The following is a 23942-nucleotide window of genomic DNA, read 5'->3' on the forward strand; positions in this document are numbered from 1 at the left end:
GAAGTACATTGGAGTGGAGCAGGGTAGATTGGGATAGATTGGAGTGGAATTGGGTAGACTGTGGCAGAGTGGGGTAGATTGGAGTGAGGTAGATTGGGGAGGGTTTGTGTAGATTGGAGTGGGGTGTGTTGGGTTACACTGGAGTGGGATAGATTGGAGTACGGTACATTTGAGTGGAATGTGGATGACAGGGTGGAGTGGGGTGGGGTAGATTGGGATGGAGTGGGGTACACTGGTGTGGGGTAGACAGAGGTGGATTATAGTGCAGTGGAGTGGAGTGGATCAGAGTGGACTGGAGTAGACTGGAGTGGGGTAGACTGGGGTGGATTTGAGTGGAGTGGGGTAGATTGGAGGACAGTGCGGTAGACTGGTGTAGATAGGAGTGAGATGGGGTAGACTAAAGTGGGGTGGATTGGTGTAGACTGGTGTAGACTGTGGTGGCATGCAGTAGATTTGGGTAGACTGGGGTGAAGTGAGGGGGATTGGAGTGGGATAGGCTGGGGTAGAGTGGAGTGGAGTGGGGTAGATTGGAGATGAGTGTGGTAGACTGTGATAGAGTGGAGTGGAGTTGATTGGTGTAGAGTGGAGTGGGGTAGACTGGGGTTCCTTGGGTCAGATTGGAGTGGCGTAGATGGGCTAAAGTGGTGCGTGGTAGATTGGAGTGGTGTGGGGTATATTGGGGTAGACTGAGTGGGGTTGAATAGATTGGAGTCAGGTAGAGTAGATTGCAGTGGGTTGGATTGGGTGGATGTGGTTAGATTGGGGTGGAGTGGGTTAAAGTGGAGTAGGGTGGGGTAAATTGAAGTGGAGTAGATTGTGGGAGAGTGGAGTAGATTGGGGCAGGATAGACTGGAATGGGGTGGGGTAAAGTGGAGTGGGCTGGATTTGAGTGGAATCAGGTAGATTGGAGTAGATTGGAGTGGAGCAGGGTAGATTGGGATAGATTGGAGTGGAATTGGGTAGACTGTGGCAGAGTGGGTAGATCAGAGTGTGGTAGATTGGGGTGGGTTTGTGTAGATTGGAGTGGGGTGTGTTGGGTTAGACTGGAGTGGAGTGGGTAGATTGGAGTGGGATAGATTGGAGTGCGGTACATTTGAGTAGAATGTGGATGACAGGGTGGAGTGGGGTGGGGTAGATTGGAGTGGGGTGCCATGGAGTAGGGGGGAGACAGGGGTCGTGTGAGGTAGACTGAGTTGAGTGGTATAGACTGGAGCAGAGTGGGGTAGTTTGAAGTGAAGTGGGGTAGATTAGAGTGGGGTAGATTGGGATACAGTAAACAATGCTCCAACGGACAGACAACCTCAAGGTAGTCAACCTAAAACAAAAAAGCTACCAAATAGAAAGCAAGCAAATATGAGTTACAAACCACAAAGCCAATGGTCAGCAGTGGGCAGACTATATTGAATGATCACAAGAAGTTCTCAGTAAACTAGACAGCTCAGCTGTCTGGCAGGCCTTGACCTAAGAAGGCAGGCTGGAAAGTCGGCAACCCTTTTTGGATAGTTGTATCTACCAGTTTCACAGTACATTGGAACCACAAATCCCAGGGTACACACCAATAGAAAGAAAGGCTGAAAAGTGGGCAGCCCTTTATGGATAGTTGCAACTACAATGTCACAGTACATGGGAACCACAAATCCCAGCGTACACACCCTAAAAGAAAGAAAGACAAGGTGAACAGTGAGCGACCATTTTTGGCTAATTGCAGCCACCCATGTCAGTAGAATGGAATCAGAAATCCCAGTGTTCACAAACCAACAGAAAGAAAAGGCAGGATGAACATTGAATAACTCATTGTGGACAGTTGATATATTTACAACACAAACCAGATTTCATTCGTAAGTGTGCAAATTGTTTGCCAAGTATGCCCTTAATCAGCTGCTGTCTACATGAGAGTTACTAAGTGTTATATTAAGTGTTATTTATTTTAATATAATCTGCTGGGCTTCTATTATCTTGAAAGCAGGGTGCTGAGTTTATTTGTGTGTAGACAGGGCCCAGATTTGAGCCCCGTGCCGTGGAGGGTGCAGGGTGGTCATACATAGACTGCTGCTGCTCGGGTTCTCTCCCAGCTATGAGGACATTGAGAATATAAAGTACTCTGGTGACCTCGGGGTCTAGTTCTCACGATATAAAGCTAATTAAATAAAGGGATGCTTGAACTGCTGCTGTTATACCGCTGTTCAGTACAGTAATGGAACTTGAAAAAATATAATTTACACTATAGGAAAGTATGAAGTATTGTTTTTGCCAGTTTTGCTTTTCATTATGTGGACACGAAAGAAGTACTCTGTGGCTGGAAGTAATGCAGCCTAGAACAGCACAAGCATTAATTACACACACTATGTGCAGATAACACTCCAGGCACTTGATGAAATATTGATCCATAATTGATGTAATCTAAGAGTTGGGACAGAATCCAAGAGGACCCAGTTCTAAATTTGTAAAAAAAAAAAAAAAGAAATGTGTGTACAGGGACCCAGAGTCTTTCCAAGCAGCCTACCATACACGCTCTCGAGTGCGGTCTGCTGAATCCATCTTATGCCTCTTACTTACACAATTCTGCACTTCCTGTCTCTTGCAAGTTCTTCGCCATCCTCTCTTTCCCCTTCATATCACTGTTTTTCTAAATTTCGTTTCCTCTTTCTTTCTTTCTTTCTTTCTATATTTTGCTCTGGGTCACAGCCTGGTGAAAAACAAGCACTGTTTTTCAAAATTTCGTTTCCTCTTTCTTTCTATATTTTACTCTGGGTCAGAGCCTGATGAAAAACAAGCATTGGCAAAGCCAATAGGTCTCGCCTTTGGGACCCATTGGCTTAGCCATAGATTTTTGGCAATGCTGCACAACATCCCTGATGTCGTTCAGCATGGTTAAAGAAGAAAATAAATAAAAATCAATAATAAAAAAGGGGGAGCAAGAGGATTCTTTTTGCACAAATCCTCCCGAATTCATAAAACTCATTACAAATAGTTGTTTTATTTTTCTGCTGCTGGTTCAGCCAGCAGTGCAGGGAGGAGCGGGGCTGAGCCATGGGAGGAGGGAGAGGGAGGAGGAGAGAGTGCACCTAAGTGCGCATGTGTGTTTGGCCGGCAGTCTCAGGCACTTAGGTTTCTCCAGCCCGGCTGTGTTTAACAGCCGGGCTAGAGAAACTGCACAGGTCCCAGGGCAGTGTCTGAGTGGCAATCCAAGCTGCTCAGACCAATCCAGGTGCTGCTTTCATGCTACTATTAGTATGAAAGCAGGGCCAGGATTGCTAGGGAGTCTGTGCTGGTGTCCCAGTGAATTCTGGGACACCACACTGAGGGAACAGGAGCGAGGCGGCAGGAGACAGCGGGAGACGGCAGTAAGGTACGTTTATTTATTAATTTTTTTATTTCCCATCTGTCCCCGACCCCCCTCACTCCCCGTCCTTTATCCTTCAGTTTTGTGGCGGGGCCGCTGATGGTATTTATAGGTGAATCTTGCTTTAAGTCACCAACCATCAGGTCCAAGGAGTCTCCTCTTCATGATTCTCTGACCCTCATCTACCTAGGTGGCATAATTCATCAGGTCCTGCTCCACGGTGAGTGGAGTGTGCAATACCATTCAAGCTCCATGGTGGAGCTCTTTTCAGTAGCCTTTTTTTTAGATCAAAGGACCCCAAGTTTGAGGTACCTTACAACTTTGATTTTTTTAAATAGGGCTTTTGTAAATGATTTTAAGTTATCTGTGGTTAGGCTTTGATGATTTAAATAATATGCACTAACCATGATCAGGCTAAGAGCAAAGAATGGACTAGTGAAAAGTTATAACTCCAAAAGACCACAACTAGGAATTGGATCAACTGTCCTCAGTTTGGTAAGGGTTAGTGCATACTGAAGAGGGGACACCTTGGACTTGGTGACTTAAAGAAAGATTTCTCTTATGTACCATACATGGAATTTCACACTATTTGAATTGAGAATTAAAAAAAAGTCTCGCACGCGGCTGTCTGCATCATTTTGTAGGCTTGCCAACCATGATTGCGAGCGCATGCCAAATGATGTGGTGCATTTTGTTTTCTTTTTATTTACTGATCTGAGTTAGATTGGTAAATACAGTGAAAAATAAACATGTGAAGAGTGTTTTTGTCTCAGTGGTGTGGAAGCAACATGGGGACAAAGCAAAATACGGGCTGGGGAGTGGTGGAAGCAACAAGGGTGCTGGGTTGGGAAAGCAACATGGAGAGCATAGGTGGGGGCAGAAAAAAGCAAACTGGTGAGAGATAGAGCATCGTGAATCACTGAGGTGGGAAAAGCACATGGATGATAGAAAGCAACATGGAGCTGGGGTAGAAGCACATGGGCAAGAAAGCAAGACGGGACACAAGGGCGAGTGCATCATGTGGAAGTACGATGGAGAAGCACTTGGGGAGAGAGAGAAACAAGAAGCATGGAGGGGGGTGTAAGTGAAGGACACTAGGGAGACCAATGGAAAACACATGTACTTTGATGGCATGCTTAAGACAAACAAAAAGTAGTTCCCTAAACGTGAGCTGTGGAAGGACAAAAATTAATTGCCACTGCTTTGGTGGGGGGGGGAGGAACAGACACAAGAAAGACAAGGCGAGTCCTCAAATAGGAAGCAGGCAAATGAGAACAGTAAAGCCAACCAATGATAAGCAATGAGCGGTCTGAAAGCCCCTCTATATTCTTGGTAAACCCACAACATGTATTTTGCAACAAGAAAGTTCAGCTGTCTGGTAGCCTCGACCTAAAAATTAGTCCTGGTCTCTAAAATTGAGTGCTAAGGGCCCCCAACCTGCACAATTTATGCTCTGATTGGGCCCAATATTCCTTGAGAGGCCTTTGAGGCTTTGACCCTTTATCCTTACCAAGACGTAGCTGAAAGGGCTGAGGACATCCATGAACACCTCGCTCCACTGATCAGAAAACAGAGCATCCTTCAGCCGTTTGTTTATCATGGAATTCACTTCCTGTAACCTGGGCAAAAACATAAACACGTCCTGTGTTTACCTTCAAACTCATGTGACACGTGACTGAGTTATTACATCTACAGTGAAGTCATAGCCCAGGAAACAAATACAGATCCACACTGCATCATCCCTCACACGCTGCACCCACTGGTATAACCCCCGAAATGTTTATAGCCCCTCTGCTGGCTCCACTCACACCCCTTGAGAAATGCACAGGTCAGTGGTTTTCAAACTTTTATCCCCCCCACTTGTGTAAAAAAAAAAAACCATTGAGGATTCCCAACGTGAGAAAATTTTTTTCACAATTATTTCATAAAATTGTCAGCTCTAAAGGTATTTGACAATTATGTTCAGTGATCCCCTTTAAAAATGCAAGCAAATACATGATTACCGACATGCTATAGGCAACCTTGGCTTCCCAAACTGTCAAAGTTATCTACGAGTATCTACATAGTAATTCTTTATCAAAATTTGGGAGGGAGGGCATTTTCAGGATTATTTGGAGCCCTTTAACACAATGTTACTGATCCCCATTATTGTGTGGCTCACTTTCTGTTTTTTTTTCACTTAAAATAAAGCAATGTTTTCAGCATGTCTTTGCCAGTGCTTTCGACCCTGAGATCGATTCAGTCTCCTCATCCCCCCAGCACACCTCCAGTTTGATGTTCTCTGTCCGTGGTCCTCAATGATTCAATGCCAAAGGTCCACCCATCCTCCACCCAGCCTGGAGAAGGACACAGACTGTGATTGCCCATTTGATGACAGCCCTCGCACCCAAGGCAACAGTTTCGGACTGACCTATATGACAATCTGGCAGTGCCAGAAGGACTGGACTGACAAAGTTAATGTGGGGTCTGGTTTTCAGTGTTTTTGGTTGTGGATCTGTTTATTGTCTGATGGGCCGATTTGTACTGTGGATTTCCCTGATATTACCACAAACATCGCCTGCTGCAAGCACAAATGCATGCAGTTTTCCTTACCTTGCAATACACCTATAGAGTGTTTCTTCACAACTGCACCAAGTTGCAAATGTGGGCCACTGCTTTAGCTATCTGATTGGCTAATGGGGCAGGTCTTCACCGGGGCTATTTTCTGTCTCAGTCTGACTGTGCCAGGACAGGGCAGTTGTCTTAATTGTTTCTCCGATAATTGCCCTACCACACGCAAGGACACAGGCCATTCCTGCACCCCTGCTGAATGACTTCCCAGTGCAGGGGACCCCCCGAGCATCAGGAGGGGCCCTCTCAGCTCAGTATCCTGACCTGAAAGCTCCTGACTGAGTTTGGAGGGGTGGTCCTCTAATGTACTTTGAATGGGGATGGGGGGGCCTCAAGCTTCGTTACATCATTGTTGACACCCGAGGAGATGGCATGTGTTCTCCCACCCCAGGAGATAGTACGTGTCCTCACACCCCAGGAGATGTCACGTGTCCTCACAGCTGCAGTACTTCATACACTGGTAGTAGGGAACATGTCATCACTGCTCCATCTTTATCCTCTCTGCTCATCTCCTGATGGCCTACATGGCACAAGGAAGACCGAAGAACCAACACCTTTTTCTGGAACTGGGAAAATGTCATGAAATGCTACTCTCTGGACTGACAGTGTGTGGAAGAAGAATAACTCGCATCACTGCCACTGCCAAGGACTGGGAGAACATAGGAGGGCCCTGCTGCCTATGTCATGACATGCTGCAGGAGAGAGGCTCAATGCCCCTGCTGCTCTACAGACTGACTCCACACTGCAGGAGAGAGGCTCAATGCCCCTGCTGCTACACTGACTGACGTCACACTGCACAAGAGAGTGCTGCTCTACTGACTGATGCCACACTGCACAAGAGTGGCTCAATGTCCCTGCTGCTCTATCCATTGACGTCACACTGCAGGACAGAAGCTCAATGTCCCTGCTGCTCTACTGACTGACTTCATTCTCCAGGAGAGGGGCTTAACCGCTGCTGCTCCAGCCAGGGACTTCACACTGCAGAAGCGGGGCTTCAACCAAACCCTGCTGCTCCAGTCACTGACACTTCATACTATAAGGAAGGGTCTTGTGCCCCTGCTGCTCAACGTATTGACTTCACACTGAAGGAGAGGAGCCGAGGACCCTGATGTTCCAGTGTTAGAGCTGGAAATATATTAGAGTGAGGTTACCCCAATGTTTTGCCTACCACCTCCACTTTTCTGACCTCATTGTTGTAGCTTTTTGGACTCTGTGCACTTTACCATTGCTAACCAGTGCTAAAGTGCTTGTGCACCCTCCCCTAAAGATGGTGACATTGGTTTATCCCCAATTGGCATAATTAATTTACTTATAAGTTCCTAGCAAAGCCAAAGTGAACTACCAGTGCCCAGGGCCTGTAAATGAAATGCTACTCGTGGGCCTGCAGCTCTGTTTATGCCACCCACTTAAGTAGCTCCTTAACGGTGTCTCAGGTCTGCCATTGCAGAGCCTGTGTGGGCAGTGTTACACTGTGATGTCGACCTCACAAAATACCCTTTTGCCAGGGCCAAACATTCCCTTTTTCTACATATAAGTCACCTCTAAGGTAGGCCCTAGACAAACCAGAGGGCAGGGCGCAATGTATTTAAAAGGCAGGACATGTACTTTTAAGTTTTACTTGTCCTGATAGTGAAATACTCCCAAAGTCATTTTTTACTGCAGCAAGGCCTGTCTCTATCATAGGATAACATTGGGATTACCTTATTACATCTTACAAGTATAATTCACAATATAGAAGAGATAAACTTTTCGAGTTTGGTGTCTCTGGAATCACAATTTAAAATCACAATTTATGGGGAAGTCAGATTTTAAATTGAAATTATGGAAATGCTATGTTTAGAAAAATGGCATTTTCTTACTTTAACCATTTGGTGCCCACTGCCTGTTTCTGAGGTGGTGGACAGCTGGGCTTTGTGTAGTTCCCCAAGAAAGCCACACACAATGTAAGCATACGTGTAACTTGATGGGCCATCCTGGGAGGATGGGAAGGAGGAGCTGGATCCAGCCTTACTTACACCTGAATAGGCTCTGTCCAGTCCCCACACACAGAGCTGGATATCTCCCTGTAGTGAGTCTGGAACCAGGATAGGAATGGCAGGACCTTCAAACTCCTACCCCACTTCAGAGGCCTAACTTGGTTTACGTACTGGACTTCTGACATCACCACCTCAGTACACTTCTGGACCTCTGACTACTCTGCCAAGAAGAACTGCTCTGCTGCTGAAAGCCTGCCATTGTGCTGGACTGCTGCTTGCTGGACTCCTGTGTTGCTGTACTGCCCTGCTGCCCACTGCTCTCTCTTGCCTGGGTGAGAAGGACTGGACCTGTATCATTTGAACCCAGAGTACCTCCAAGGGCTAGCTGGCTGGCCTCCTGATCTGAAGTCTCAAGGACATAAAAGACAAAATACTTCCAATGACCTTGCTCCTGCACTTGGACTTAGCCATCTGTGAGTCTGCCACCCCAGTCCTGGACCCTTGGAAGCGAGCCTAAGGTGTTTGATCCAATGGAACCAACACAGTCTCAGCTGCAGGAGCAAAACCGAAGCACTGCAGCTGTTGAGTGGATCATAACCGGACATTGATGCTACTCTGTAGGTCAGAACCAACGCAACAGACTTGCAGCACCGCATTTTGGGACTGGTGCATTGTCTTTCGAATTGCCACAGTGCAATGCTTTCCCTGGCGCTAGTTCCTCACAGCCTCAAAGAGGAAGCTACAACTCTGCATTGCAGACTCTGCACTCATCAGAACCGAGGTATCGCCTCAGCTGCACAATGCATTCCTTACACCAGCCTTCACATCGCAAGCCCTGTTGATGGGATCCCCAACGACAATGCAATAGGATGTTGCACCACAGCCTCTCTGCATCTCGGAACCAACGCATCATCCTGGCTGCATGACACATCTGTGTTTCGGAACCTCGCATTGCTTTGCAACCAAAATTGAAGGTACTTTGGTTCAGCGGGCCTAACTGGTCCCTGTGGCCCACCTGTGCTCCATCGCGGTCAGCCTGATCATTTGACTTTGCCCTGGTCCAGCACAACCAGCTATCTCTAGTTGGTGCATCTTGCATTTAAGTGCTATTTTATAGTTTATTCTATACAAATTCACAACTCAAATTCTACGTATTGGATTTTTGTCATTTTGGTCTTGTTTTATTAACTAAATTCAGAGTTATTTTTCTAACCTGGTGTAGAATGTTTTTGGGTGGTGTTTTTACTGGTTTACTGTTTGAGGTGTTGCACACATACTTTACACACTGGCTCTAAATTAAGCCTGACTGATCTGTGCCAAGCTACCAAAGAGTGAGCATAGGTTAATTTAGGGCTTGCCTGACACCCTGACTAGGATAGTGGTCGCTGCTTGACAGGGGCTCACCCCCCAGTCAACCAACAACCCAATTTCTAACATCCAGTCACTGATTTCACACTGTAGGATAGGCGTAAGGTCCCTGCTGTTCAACATATCGGGTTCACACTTAAAGAGAGGGGCTCGGTGTAAATAATTATATTCCCAGTTCCCTAAATTTATAATGCAGAAAAGAAAGTGGATTTTTAAACTCAAGGGCAAGGGGCTCCCATCATAATTTCATTCCAACACGTTCCACCTTCAGCTTCACATCCATGGCCAGTGTAACTCAGGTTGTCATGCTTGCATCCCATTGATGTAATATCCTTTGGAGTGTACTCGTTCCCAGGAATTTGCTACACTGCTTTTAAATTTACTCTCAGTACACATGACAAAGGTGTCACGCTGTCACTGGTTCAGAAACATGGTGAAGAGTCTCATAGAATGAGCTGAGGGCTTTTATGTCCCATTGTAGGGAGCATCATAAAATGACAGCAGAACCAAGCAAAAAGCGACACACATGCTCTCTTGTTCCATAGCATAAGACTATCCGTAGGTTACACATGCACAAACAATTGATCTGATTTTATCTGGCCAACATGCATTGTCACCAACATATATCTTACCCAATCACAAACATATCCGTCTTTCCGTCTCCTGCATTGAGACACAAGAGGGAGGTAACATCACTGGGCGGCACGGCAGAACCCACGTTCCAAGTGACTATAGTTATCCTTTCAAAGGAAGAAAAGAGATACAGGAACACCTTTCAAAGTCACAATATGTTTTGGAGGAACACTAGCATCCATGCATGAACCCAACATGCCTTCACCGACCTTGCTACCAACTAGCACAGGTCAGACAAATGCCGTTATGCCCCAATCATTTGTCTAATATCAGAATATTACATTATTGACAGCAGCACTCATACATTACCAAAAACAGCTTCATCACAGACTCTCAACACAAGATTCAGGTGTGATTCATTCACCCAGCAAAATACAGTCAAGACATCAGAAGGACTTCAGCCTTAACTCATAAAATGATTGCTGCCTTTACCCAAGAATCAAGCACACACCTCATCAAATCCAGTGACAAGCAATGAGAGTTCATCATTCTAGCCTAAATGAATTCCTGCCAGAGCCTCCAAACACTATGCAATACAGGCATGGATCTCATCAGCTTGCTGTTAAACATACCCAATCCATTAATGGTGCTTTCCCAGCACCATAAGGCACACCTACCTGAGAGTCAGGTGTGTCATAAGAGCTCTTCTCTGCATTGTGTCTTACCTAAAGTCCTCATGAACCAGTCCAACGCTCTGCTCCATGTCTGGTCTGAAATCACCTTAATTCTGCACTGTCCCATGTTCAACTTGATGTCCTCACTCTGATATCACATCTTACCTGAAGTCCTCAAGGAACTCTTATTGGGGCGAAGACGTCCACCAAATGTTACTCCTTATCTTACTAATCCACTGCTGCTTCCATATCTTTTCGGACCTAGAACCCTCTTAGTGTTGTCCCCTTGCTTTGTGTAGGATTACTGAAGTCCCTGCCCAGCAGGACAGCTTTGCACCCTGCCTGTTTTCAAGAATGTCATCTGTAGTCTCTTAGTGAACACAACTCTCTGCTAGTCCACAGAAAGTGCACCATGCATTCTTAAGAGGACCAGGCTTAGCTGGCCAGGATCTGCGTGAAAAATGTAATCGATCAATACAAGAGGGTGTCAGTTGCCCCTTCGAACTAGATCTTAGGAAACTGCTGGTGGATGGCAACAGAATCAACAAACCTTTTTAACATCCTAGCATTATGTAGCAATCCTTCACAGGGCAAATCCTCTCACTCCTCCTTTACTGAAGTCCACCACATCTTCTCCATGTACTCAGTAGACTGTATTGTGGATGTTCTTGCATGCATCTTTGTGTAGTAGTTACCTGAAATAGGGGATGACCAAGGCCATTCTGGTTTCTCTCTCAGGAGCCGCTGCACTCAAGGGAGCCCAAAGCAATGTAACCACTGACAATTTATGGCTGCAACATACATTCAGCCTATAGTCTGACTGAACACTGAAGACTGAACAAAACTCTGCAACTTATCTGTACAGTGATAAAATGAAAGCTTGAGCAAGGTGTATAGTTTTTATGGTGTCCAGCCCCCATCCAGTACCCACCCCTTTGCTCCTTTCCTGCCTGCCCTTTAGAAGAGCTTAAGAAGAAAGCTCACAAGATGCTCTCTGCGGTGGTTGGCTGCTATTTTAATGTTTTAACTTGATATCCCAGCTTTATTTGCCTGGAAAGCTGTGCTTCACTAGAATCAATGGACAGCTGATCAGGAACAGTACTCTGGATATTGGTATTTTTATCAAGGCTGAGAACAAGCCTAGTACTCTTGAGGAACCCCTGCTCTTGTGGTCTGACTTTGAAAAAAGGAAGCTCTACTTCCTGGTGCATGTGTTGAAGACAATTCTGACCACAAAAACAAGGAGCAAGGCCTAGCCGACTAAAGCCTGCATGGTGCTCTTTTTGAAAGAGGTGACCTGCTCAAGGCAATGATTAACGTATTGGCCAGCTGGCTAGAATAACAATGAAGGTTTGCAAGATATCTGGGGACCTGCATGAATTAATGCAAGACATCAAGTGTGGTGAGCGTATCCCATGCTGGCCTGCCCCATTCATTCCCAACACTCGGACCTGTGTCGAATCCTTTCCAGCAGCAGTGATACATAAGAATTGTTCTTCATTTTTACCAAAGGTCTTAGGATAGCACCCTGGTATCTAAGGCTGTTCTTTGTAATTTTAGAAACATTTCAATTTTCTTTCCAGGTCCTTCAATTCTAGAGATGCTGCAGTTAAAAAAATGGTATTCTAACACCAAATCCCAGTTCCGCAGGTCCCCAGTTGCTGCAAGACACCTTTGGTTCCAGTGGGTGCCTCAGGTCCCATGAATCATCACCCTCAGAATATTTCAAGCATGAGTAGCCATTCACAAGACACAGTCTTCTAACATTTAGTAGTCTGAGGGACGAACTGCAGGTTGTAGCCTTGCCCCTGTAGATAGGTTGAAACCATAACTTGTCCTTCAGTCGGCTATAGTGGCCCAGTCTAAGTTGTTGGTGACCACCACAGCATAAGGGAGCCATTAACTTAACAATAGACCGCTGACTTTCTGAACAGTGTTTTAATCATCATAATTTTTTGTGGGTGGGAATCACAGCCAGTGCAAGTTACCAAATAGGCAAAGGCTTTGGGTCCTACTCCTTTTATGGGCCCCACAACAAAGGATCAAAATTATATTGATTTGAACTTGAAAGAAAATTACAATCAAGCTTTCTTAAATTGTTTCCAAAAGATGGAAAAGAATGCATCAACTCAAAAGAAATGAAAGCTTTACATTAAAGACTCTATAGAGAAAATACGGGCTAATGAAATGTACCCATTAACAACTTAAAGTACATAAACCATAGACAGCAGATTCACATAACAGTTTGGGGGTCATTCTGACCCTGGCGGTAAATACCGCCAGGGCGGAGGTTGGCGGTAAATACCGCCAGGGCGGAGGTTGGCGGTAGCACCGCTAACAGGCTGGCGGTGCTCCGCCGGGCATTCTGACCGCGGCGGTACAGCCGCGGCCAGAAGCGGAAAGCCGGCGGTGTACCGCTGACTTTCCGCTGCCCATGGGAATCCGCGATGGCGGCGCAGCTTGCTGCGCCGCCATGGGGATTCTGACACCCCATACCGCCATCCTGTTCCTGGCGGTTCCCCCGCCAGGAACAGGATGGCGGTATGGGGTGTCGAGGGGCCCCCGTAAGAGGGCCCCACAAAGATTTTCACTGTCTGCTTTGCAGACAGTGAAAATCGCGACGGGTGCCACTGCACCCGTCGCACCCCTTCAACTCCGCCGGCTCAATTCTGAGCCAGCTTCCTTGTTGACAGGGCTTTCCCGCCTGGCCGGCCGGCGGTCTTCTGGCGGTCGCCCGCCGGCCCCGCGGGAAAGCCAGAATGACCGCCGCGGTCTTTTGACCGCGGAGCGGTCTTTCGGCGGGAACCGCTTGGCGGGCGGCGACCGCCGACCGCCGCGGTCAGAATCACCCCCTTTGTCTCTTAAAAGCTCATCTTCTGTCAGCTGCAGTTTGTAAAAGGTATTGGCGCAAACTACGTACGTGTATTGTTTGGTTCTGTGTGATAAAATAGGTTTATTACAATTGTTGGTTGGTAAAATTAAAAACATATTAGGAGATAATTTGCGAGGGGGGCAGAAATTTAGACTGCACAGGGGCCTCCACAGGGTTTAATACGGCGCTGATTACAGCTGACGTTTGTGTGGTGGATCGTTGAAAATTATTGCAGATTCTCGTTTCCTACTGTTTGTTCCCATTGAGGTGTCACCAATGCAAAAAGATAAACTGAGAAACTAGAACAAAGGACAGATGCATCATGGTATACTCAATACAATCTAACATTCTGTTTGGCACCTGTAGTTAGTTCCACCGACCAGGAATAAAAGTCATGGTAAAGGGACAGGGGCCCAATGGTTTCTGAGGATAACCAAGAACTCACAAATCTATCCCGTGTGACATCATTGTCCACCTATGCCTATGCTCTTGAATTACAGAGCTTTACTATATGAGCAATTTGAATGTATTTGTTTGAGATCATTGCTCCAAACAGAAGATTTTAGGCTTTCTAGTTCTATTTCACTGATCATCAGGCTAACACCTTTACATATTGTATAAGGAATTAAAGGCCAATTATTTTAAAAAGATGTCACTGTAACTGAAAGTTGAGTTCAGTGTGTGTGATTGCTGTACCAAACTATGGGGGTTATTCTAACTTTGGAGGAGTGTTAATCCGTCCCAAAAGTGACGGTAAAGTGACGGATATACCACCAGCCGTATTACGAGTTCCATAGGATTTAATGGACTCGTAATACGGCTGGTGGTAAATCCGTCACTTTTCCGTCACTTTTGGGACGGATTAACACCTCCTCCAAAGTTAGAATAACCCCCTATATCTGAGGTCAAAACATCAATATCACTTACTGGAGTAATCCTGGACTACAACCTAGTTAAATTGTGAGAGTCAAATATACAAACAGACTAACACAGTTATACACTCAGGGTGCAAAAGTACCAGAAGCCCAGGGGTGCCAGTCGGCATTCTGACTGCCTTGTAACCACTGTCTGCCCCATAACCTACATAAAATGCTTCACACCTTGTCTGAATGCTGCCACAGACCTCCCTTGATCTGAAGTTGGTGAGCACCAAAAATGGCGGGTCTTTAGTCCTTCCGTGGCCCCTCTCTGGCTCTTGAATAACCTGACCTTTTCCCAATACAGCATCTTTCTCGGTTCTAATCTAACATATCAGCACTGCTGGATTCGACTGTAGCTCTAACTAAAAATTCTCAAAGGGCGACAACCGCCTATTGTCTAACAGGACATCCAACCAATCTTACATTCTTCCCCTCTTCTTGCCCAAGAAGTACACACAGGTCTGCCTTGAATGCTGCACATGTCCCCTTGTCTCACCTGATTTCATTATGAACTAATACTGTATCTGCCTATGTCTTATCTCAAAGTCCACGTGTGAAGCAATGTTGCACCGTTTATCACCTGGAATTCTCTTCCTGCTTCATCGGCTGATGTTCTTACCTGTAATCCTCATAAAACATCTGCACATGGCCCTTTGTGTGCGCTTAAGTCCTTCTAATGTTGCACCCTACAACCTTCTTTTCTGAAGCTGTCACGACTCAATGAAGTGACCTGCTCCAGTCCTTACCTTTATTCTGCATTAATTAATTCTGAGGCCTGTCCCTCATCTTACCTGACGTTCTTGTCAGCCAATCCTGCAACATGTTCCTTGTCTCACCTGAAGTCCTCATCCATTTCTGCTCCATCTGGTCTTGCTAGGAGATTTCCACTCACATTTACATATTGACGTCCCCCACCAACAGTCTGTGGCAGATCTTCATGTGCAAGCCGCAAAGAATCATTGGATTTGGCTCTTGGAAGTGAGCCATCATGTCCCGTTGCCAAAAATGTGTTGGTTGCTACTTGACAAGATCTGCCAAATTCTTCAAACGGAGATCCACAACGATGCCTAGGTGAATGCAGGGGATCCAGCGAAGGAAAGTCCACTACTTGGCTGGAGAGGCTACCAGAGACAGAAGGCAACCTGTGATGCACAGGGGATAGTAAAGCTGGTGAACCACCAGATCCCTCTGGTTGGGATCGGCCAATGTCGATAAACAGAGGATGGATGAGGCTGGCAGAGAATCGACGTTCTTGTCCAACATTTCTAGACCCTTCTGGCTGAATTCGGTCAGATGCTGAAGGTAATGACCCAACTGGCGAGACTGGGCTAAGTACGCTTGATCCCACAGATAAGGCCCCTTCTATCAGTGGGAGTATGGCTGACCTGCTGGAGCCCTCTGGCTGTGTTCTGACTGACACTCCAGAACTGGCTCTCCTAGCCATATTGTCGACTGGTTCTGGAGATGCAAGCGGAGCTTCCATTTTTGGGTCTATTGTGCTAATCTGATGATTTCAAACTTCACGGCTCTCCTTCTCCATCTGAAAAGAAATATGACACATTTAAGGTAAAAGGCCTTAAAAGTGCATATGATATATCAGAGAACATGGATATTTATTAAATACTTAATATGCATAACAGATTTTCATGAGAGTAAACAATGTATGTTACTGAGATTTACCTTCCAAAGGTTACAGTGAAGCAGCATGATTACTTAATGTTTGATGGTGCAGAAAGCAAGTCTGTCTGATCATGAAGAAGGTGTCAGTCTATTGTTTTGTGGCTCAATATTATTTTCTGTTTTCAACTGACATTGCATGTTCTAAAGGACACAGACTAATGGTGCTTAACCAGCCATTGTGGTTCCATGGTCCCTACTAAAGCAGGGTCAATGTGGGTTCTTTAAAGGCCGCTGGTGAAGGTACACTGTCTTATGCCTGTACTCTTTCCCTTAATAACTTGGAAACACCATTAGCTGGTGGCACAGCTGGGAAATTAATTTTAACATGCTATGCTGGATGCTACTACATGCACCCTACAGACAAAATTGTATCTAATGTTATTCACCAGAAAGCCGTGAGTATGCTAGGAGGTATGTATTGATATTTGTGGAGCGCTTACTAGCTACAAAGCAGTGCAGCACTGTGCATGAGAGGAAATTGGCAAATAGAGATGCCAATAAGTTTGGTTTTGGACGAAAGTGCCTTTTGTGTAATTGATGGGTTTAGTCACGTAATAAGTCATCATACATCCACTATGTCACTCATGAATTAATTCATCCATCCCTGACTTATCCTTGCATGCATTAGTTGCCACAGCCACAATAAAACACACTCAACAATATATGCATGATAATTTTACAGAATAGAAAAAAAGTGCCTGCAGTAACAAAACTAAACATAGCAGCGAGTATCCATTTTGCAGTCAAGTTGTACATAATCTATTGTTGCTTTAATTTTCCAGCATGCCCGCCACATTTAGAAACAATGTATTTGCCATCTTCAAATGGAAATATAACAATACAGTATGGACAGTCGCGGCTTCTCCATTAGGGCGGAGGAGCGTAGCCACCCCGCCATCAGCAGCTGCTGCAAATCCTTTAACAACCGAAAAGATAATAAACCACGTTTATTATCGCTTTGTTAGTTAAAGGGGCAAGCATTGGCGATGATGAGATGAGGGGAGTGCACTGTGCACTTCCCTCACTGCGCATGTATGTTTGGCAGGCCATCTCGGGCCGGCCAAACATACATGCGCAATAGGCTCTCTCCAGACCAGCAATACAGTTGCCTGGCTGGAGAGAGCATGAACAGGCTCCTAGTCTGCCTGGGAGTGCCCTGGGCGCTCCCAGTCACTCCTAAAACTGCTTTGAGCAGCGTCAGGGTGGGCCGCAGAGTAGGCCGGGAGCCTGCCTACAGTGATGGGAGAGGAGCGTCAGGGTGTCGGCGAAGCAGGTAAGTGATTTTTGTTTTTTAATTAATTCATCCCCCACCACGTGTCCTTCCTCCACCCCACACCCCTGCGGCACCCCGCCCCAAGAAAGCCCTGCGAGCCACTCCTGAGTATGGACAACAACATTCCATAAGAGTCGCCAAGTTTAGAGGAAGTGGCCATGAGGAATACAGCACACTTCAGACGAAAAGAGCAGCAAGCAAGCAACTTGTTACTACTTCCAGGGGAGCTGTAGTATCCTCCTACGAACAATTAAAATAAAAAGAGTAGAAGCAAAGAAAGGGAAACTATAAAAGGAGAACATTGGAAACTAAAGGGAAGGCTACCCATCTCTGACACCAATGCCCACTCATTTTTAGGTGGACATGCACGTCATCAGTAAATGCTGTCATTCACAAGGCAAAAGAGCCAATGACTGATGCAGACTGACCATTACCCCATGGAGTAAGCTGTCTTGGATGGCGGCAGAGTGAAATATGAAACTCAGACAGACCTATGGCAAAAAAGGGCAGACCAAAAAGCCCTCTATGTATCTATATGGATTTATATTTATGCATATGGACATGTGTAATATTTAATGATTTTTTTTTTTAATACAGGAACCTGGTAGACAGCTATGCCTATCAGACTTTGTGAAACTATAATAGCAAGAACTATGACAGTGCAAATCTTCTACCCCTAGGGTTTGTCAAAGGGGGTAACCAACAGCAAAATCATTCCATACAAACCTGTGAGATTTCATGTAACAAAGTACTTGGCTGCAGGCTTTAATATGACAATTAAAAGCCTATTCATTTTTAATATATGTGTTACATAGTAAATAAATCAGTCCTATTGCCTTTGTTGTAAATTTATATAAATAAACAGATCAGACCCACAGAATCCAAATTACATTTTCTTATCAGACCCATAGCTGTTATTGGCTTCTTGCTATAACCCACTCAGGCCTACTGTATTGAGCTTAAACCTTCTCAAAATACATCAGGCAACAACACCAAAACTCTTGCATACTACAGTAATCTGGAAGCTTCCATGTATCAAAGTGCCTGCCTAAAGGCTTTTACACTCAGTAAAAACAATCTAGTCTTATAAGTCTACTGCCTTTATTAGATGCTCACAATATGTAAGTCTGGCTCCTGGCTTTGTCACAACTACTCATAACAAACCTATGGAATTTGGCACAGGTTTTCACAATAAATCAAAAAGGCCGATAGGGTTTGGCATTGGCTTGGCATCATAACCAGCACAGGCCTCTTTAAAGGGCGCATAAAGGGGCAATCTTCATGCATACGGTTATAAAATTACAAGTATGAAGAAACATGCAGTTTGCAAAATTATCTACAACATCTGTCTATAGCGCCTAACAGGAACCATGATGAACTACCCAGGGTTTGTCAGAGTGAGCACCCAACACCTTCCCCTTCCCTACTGCAGTTATCTGTGGGATTACATGTAACAATATATCTGCCTGTAGCCAGTAACACAATGTGATTAAAACCCACTGCTAAAGGCTTGTTGGCTCTAACAAATGCTTATCACAATAAATAAGCTAGGCCTATTGCTTTTGCCATGTTTTATAATAAGCAGAGCACACCTATGGGATGGGACATAACTTTTCCAAGTGCGCCAACCAGGCCTACAGATTGTCACCATAACCAATGCAAGCCTACTATTTTGAGCATAATGTTTCCCTCAAGGCAACCACGGAGTAGTAATAAAATTACAGAGGTAGACAATATTACAGTTGGCTAAGTGAAATACTTGCCCCCCTAAAAGGGCTTAACAGGGATTGCCACAGAGGAAATAAACAATATCCACAATTTGTCACAGGGGAACTCATACCAAAACCAATGCCTATTATAGTATTCGGTGGAATACCATGCAACAAAACCCTTCTCTGCGGGCACCCATACAGGCTTCCATGCAGAGCAATAACAATCGACCCTTAAACGGATTGATGTTCACATGCGTCCCACAGTAAATACTCCGGGACTACTACCTTTATTGTAACATTTTATAATAAACAGAACAAGCCTGTCTCCCTGATCATTGGCTTGGTACCATAACCAATTCAGTCCTGCTTTATTGTGTATAAGCTTTGCCACAAGCTAATAGTGTAATACGAATACCCTTGTTAGTGGAAGTATTCAAGTTCGGACTAATGAAATCCTGTATTCTGAGAAACTGACGTGGGTGGAGCACAAGCCCCTCTCTCAGTAGTACTCCTGACCTAAAAAACAAGCATCAGTGACATTCCAAGGGTGCCATGGGTCATAATGCAGGAGAGGCATATGCCCCAGACCCCTCGAGTTGGTTAGGTAAAAAAAGAAAAGCCATAACTGGGGTACACAGGGACATCTTCAGGATTTTTGGGGCCCTGGCCAAACATATTTTGGGGGGCGATGTTCGAAACAATTTGATTTTATGATCCAATTTCAGCTCTTTCATGCCCTCTTTGGCAAGGTCACTGGCAGTGTACAGGCACACTTGCCCAAATCCTAAATGTGCTTACATCTAATATTCAGGGATAGTGATGTCTGTTTTCATTACTGTAACACAGCAGCCGCTCACTAATATTGCTGAAAATAATCTCTGTGACAACCTCCCATTTCTCGTAAGTGAGGTTCTGTTTTGAGCTAAAAGAAACTTTTTTGGGATGTGCATCTAACATTAACACAATATTTGACTCTCACACATCACCCACATTAAAAATAAATTAAACGAAAACAGTATTTAAAACAATATGTTTAAGAACTATTCAAGGTCATCAGGGCAAGATTCTGCAGAACAGTGCTGGCTCTCTGGGGGGGGGGGACCCCTGAAAGGCCAGGGGCCCTGGGCCACGGCCCACTTTGCCCATGCCATAAAACGTCTCTTGGGGTGCATTGTCACAACCACAGGCCCCTGCACAACTGCACCTATTGTACTAGTGATCTACAATATGGGGTTTGTGCTTACTCATGCGACATGCTTTTATTATTGGTACCTCACACTCTATTCACGATGTAAACTGCTCATGTATGTGATCAACAGAAACTAAAAGTAGCTTAGCTTAAGACCATGACATAAGACCCGAGTACAGATCTTTCAAGAGGCCAATGACGAAAAAATTCGGCGTTTTACCTGAATGATCAAAAGAACATTTATAAAATAGATGAAGAGTTGTTTTATGAAAAAACATAAAAAGAAACCATTGTTTTTTTTCGAATTATCCAGCTACTCTATCCGACCTAAGCAAGTTGAACAGGTGTGATTTAGTATAAGTCTATCACAAGACAAATTCGTGTGATTCTTTTTGTAAAACATTCAACATACTTTGTAAGGTGTTCTTTGTGAGTGTAGACAAACATATGCACCACCTGCCCAGACCCACTCCTTGAACACGAATACTGTACAATTACGTGTGCAAATATATCTTGCATTAGAGCAATTGCACTTTGTAACTCTTTTCCCCCGGGGGAAAATGTTTTTCTTCTTAGATCCCCCCCTTCTGCTATACCTCACCAATTCTGGCAGTGTTCAAAACCTTCAGAACCCATTTCTACCCTTGAAAGAGATGTACTCCTACCTTTGACACTAGTAACTCTCCAACCATTTCTAGGATAGGAATAGGCTAATAAAAGTTTGTAAGTACCCACCAATTTAGAAGTTTGTGGGTGGAAACTCTCACTTACCATCCAAGGCTGTAGATTTACTCTTCCATAACATTACACCAGACTGCATTAATATCAGGTGCATTTACATGTACTTACAAAGTTTCAGGAATTTGCACTCAAATCATTCCGCTGGGCACTGTAAAATGAAATAATATACAAAGTGCTTTGTGAAATGGGTGGCTGGGGAGGGCAAGCAGGTCCACTCGTTTAGTGAGTAGTATTGGTGTGTCTCTCTGGAGCTTTATTCAGTCAATCCCCAGCACTGTGATCTTGTGGGCTCTTCTTTTTATTGACCTGTATTACTATGCTATGTGACGACTGGTCTTCACGAGTTTGGGGTCCTACAATCCCATACTACTACCCTCCTGCTGATCCTCATGTACCTTTGGGCATGCTTCATGTTGCAAACACTGTGAAGTTTTTGGTCCATTGCATCGCAGCCACTTTGAACTTTTTAATGAGCCAGCACACAGGTCAGATTGACCAAGGCGTGAGACTGGAGTAAGGAAAATATGCAGATTTATGGAAATAAAAGCTTCAAACAAGAGAGGATACCTTCCTGCACAAGATTAGTCACGACTATCCAGATGCCTAGAGATCCACACAGTGGGAAAGCAACCTCAGGCCCATCTAAAATTCTTCTCACTTACTTTGTCATCTGGAGATGAGCAACACTCTCTTTCAGAGAAATTTCTCACCCACTGGTAATGTTCCCTTGCCTGGGGGGAACTTTGGATCTGGTAATGGAAATCTGCTTTCCCATCAAAACATTTGAATGGGAGATCCTGAGAACATTGACAGAGTCATAGGTCTACACGCCTCACCATTTACAGCTGGATATGGATCCCACAGTTCTGTGGTCTCTTGGAATGGTTGGTTTTGAATAAGGTGTATGCCTCATCTCCATCCCACCTTGCGTGACACTCCCCACCCCAAATAAATGCATTCTTGGCTTGGTAGTTGGGTCTGGGTGCCCTGAGTCAGGTCGGCTACCTCTGTGTGGATTTTCTTGTTGAGAGCTAATAATGAAAGACAAAACAGTGATATTTGAAGTAAACACAAGAGGGAAAACACAGAGATACCCATCTAGTAGGTCACATTTCAAAATGTGCAACAAGTTACCCTGGAATCAATACCAGCTTTCCTGCTTGTGCATTTTTTTTTTTACAGAGCCTCCTCTATATCACTCTTTAGCACACTATTAAATAGTTCAGGATTTGTGCTGTACAAGCACCTCTTAAGTTTGATATAATAAACTATTATCATGCTTCATCTACAAAAGGAATCTAGGCCACATTTAGGGTTTACATGACTATTGACTTGCCTCTTCATTCACTAATGTCATTCATGGGGGGGGTCAAGCCATGAACATTTTTAAGAACTATCACTTTTAATAAAAGTCTGTCTATGCCATGATATAATCAGATGTACTAACTTGAAACACTTCCACATGTTAAAAAAATACACTCTTTGACTTTTGATGAGATTGTATCATATTTTTACATTACGTTTGTTGCAATGCATTAAATACATACCAAAGGTTTTCATGGCTCAGCACATGCATGGACTTTTGGAGCCAACCCAAATCCTCGACTCAGCTCTGGCTCAGATCGCTGTATTAATTTGCCTGTGTGCCATCCTCTGTTTGTTACATGGGCTTAGTACATGGGGCCATCAGTCGCTTAATAAAATGATTTGTAAAAACATGGATCCTTTCCCACATGCACTGATTTGGCAACTTAATCTTTGTTACAAGGATTCTGGTAGCAGAGATGATGACTAGTGCATCAGTTGATTTTTTTTTTTTTAAATAAGTGATCCCAGGGCGGGGTTTCCAGGCTGCTGTTTTGTTCATGACCACAGTAATGAGCTTCCAGGGAGATCTACCAGGCCTAGGCGAAAGGGACAGGGGCGTACCTTCAGCTGGGTTGTTTGGAGTGAGTCACCCCTTGAATGCATTCTGGGTTTGGTAGTTGGGTCTAGGGGGACTAAGTCTGGTCTGCATTGTTTGGGTTGGTTTTTGTTGCCATTTTTATTTCATTGAGAGGTTTTAATTTGTTCATTTTTTGTATCTGAATCATATCTATCTACCTATCTATCTATCTATAGTGACTGGACTACCAAAAAAAGTAGTAAATCTACACCCAGAGAAGTACTCCTCGAATGGGTTCCAACTTAGTATTTGTTGGAAATAACAAACAGTTTCAGAAGTAGGCTTGGGAAGCTGTGCCAATCTAAAGTTGCCAGGCAAACTACTGGCAATCAAACACCAAAAAGGTGATGGGATGAATGCTTGCAAATAGTCTGACCAGTGGCAATCACTCGGGGTAGCATTCCAACCAATCGTTTTTCACCCACTATGTCACTCTAGACAGAGGTCGACCTAATACAAATCACTACTGACCCTGCTCCTCGTGAAAACGGTCCACCACGGAGCTTGGTCATCTCTCCGATCCTCCTTTCAGCCGACTGCTTTTTCAGCTGTGAATTTTGAGGTTCACACCCCCAAATCTCACTGACTAAGCTACACGCCTGAACATGCCTTGAACAATTACTAACTGAATTGCTTGCAAATTCACATCAGTTCCCTACTTCAGATTTAATGTACCCCGGAGCCGACATGCAACTTGCAGTGGTAGGTCATACATGATCACAGACACACTCTTCTTTTTTTAACCTCATCTGTTTTCTGACCACCATATCCCTTCTAAATTCTATTCATAGCCAGCTGACTTGGATCCTTGTCTCCCTCAGATCTGAGGGTGAACATTCAAGGTGTACTCAGGTGATGTGAGTGGGGCCTGGGTTCAGACAGAACGCAATGCACAAGTTATCAGTCTTAACAAAAGGTTAATATCCCGTCAGACATGTGTATGCAAAACAGAATACATAGTTGAAAGGAAGAACCAAGTCACTTTTATTCCTCATTTTGTTAAACGTTCTTTCAGGAAGTGGGAGTGCTTTTACTTCTGTGTAATTTTACTTATACTTATGCACTT

At 44.6% G+C, this 23942-nt stretch overlaps 1 protein-coding gene across 1 annotated transcript in view; it reads right to left on the bottom strand.

The window, feature by feature from the left end:
* The window catches only part of INPP5J (inositol polyphosphate-5-phosphatase J), a 93851-nt gene that overhangs the window by 47958 nt on the left and 21951 nt on the right, over positions 1 to 23942 (bottom strand). The window contains exons 2-4 of the mRNA XM_069214657.1: positions 15173 to 15876; positions 9930 to 10037; positions 4854 to 4962 (exon numbers count right to left, since the gene is read on the bottom strand). Of these exons, the coding sequence (XP_069070758.1) occupies positions 4854 to 4962; positions 9930 to 10037; positions 15173 to 15819 (864 nt within the window). The 5' untranslated portion in view covers positions 15820 to 15876. The remainder of the gene's footprint in view (positions 1 to 4853; positions 4963 to 9929; positions 10038 to 15172; positions 15877 to 23942) is intronic.

Source organism: Pleurodeles waltl, chromosome 11 (assembly GCF_031143425.1).
Source record: "Pleurodeles waltl isolate 20211129_DDA chromosome 11, aPleWal1.hap1.20221129, whole genome shotgun sequence".
Taxonomy (NCBI): Eukaryota; Metazoa; Chordata; class Amphibia; order Caudata; family Salamandridae; genus Pleurodeles; species Pleurodeles waltl.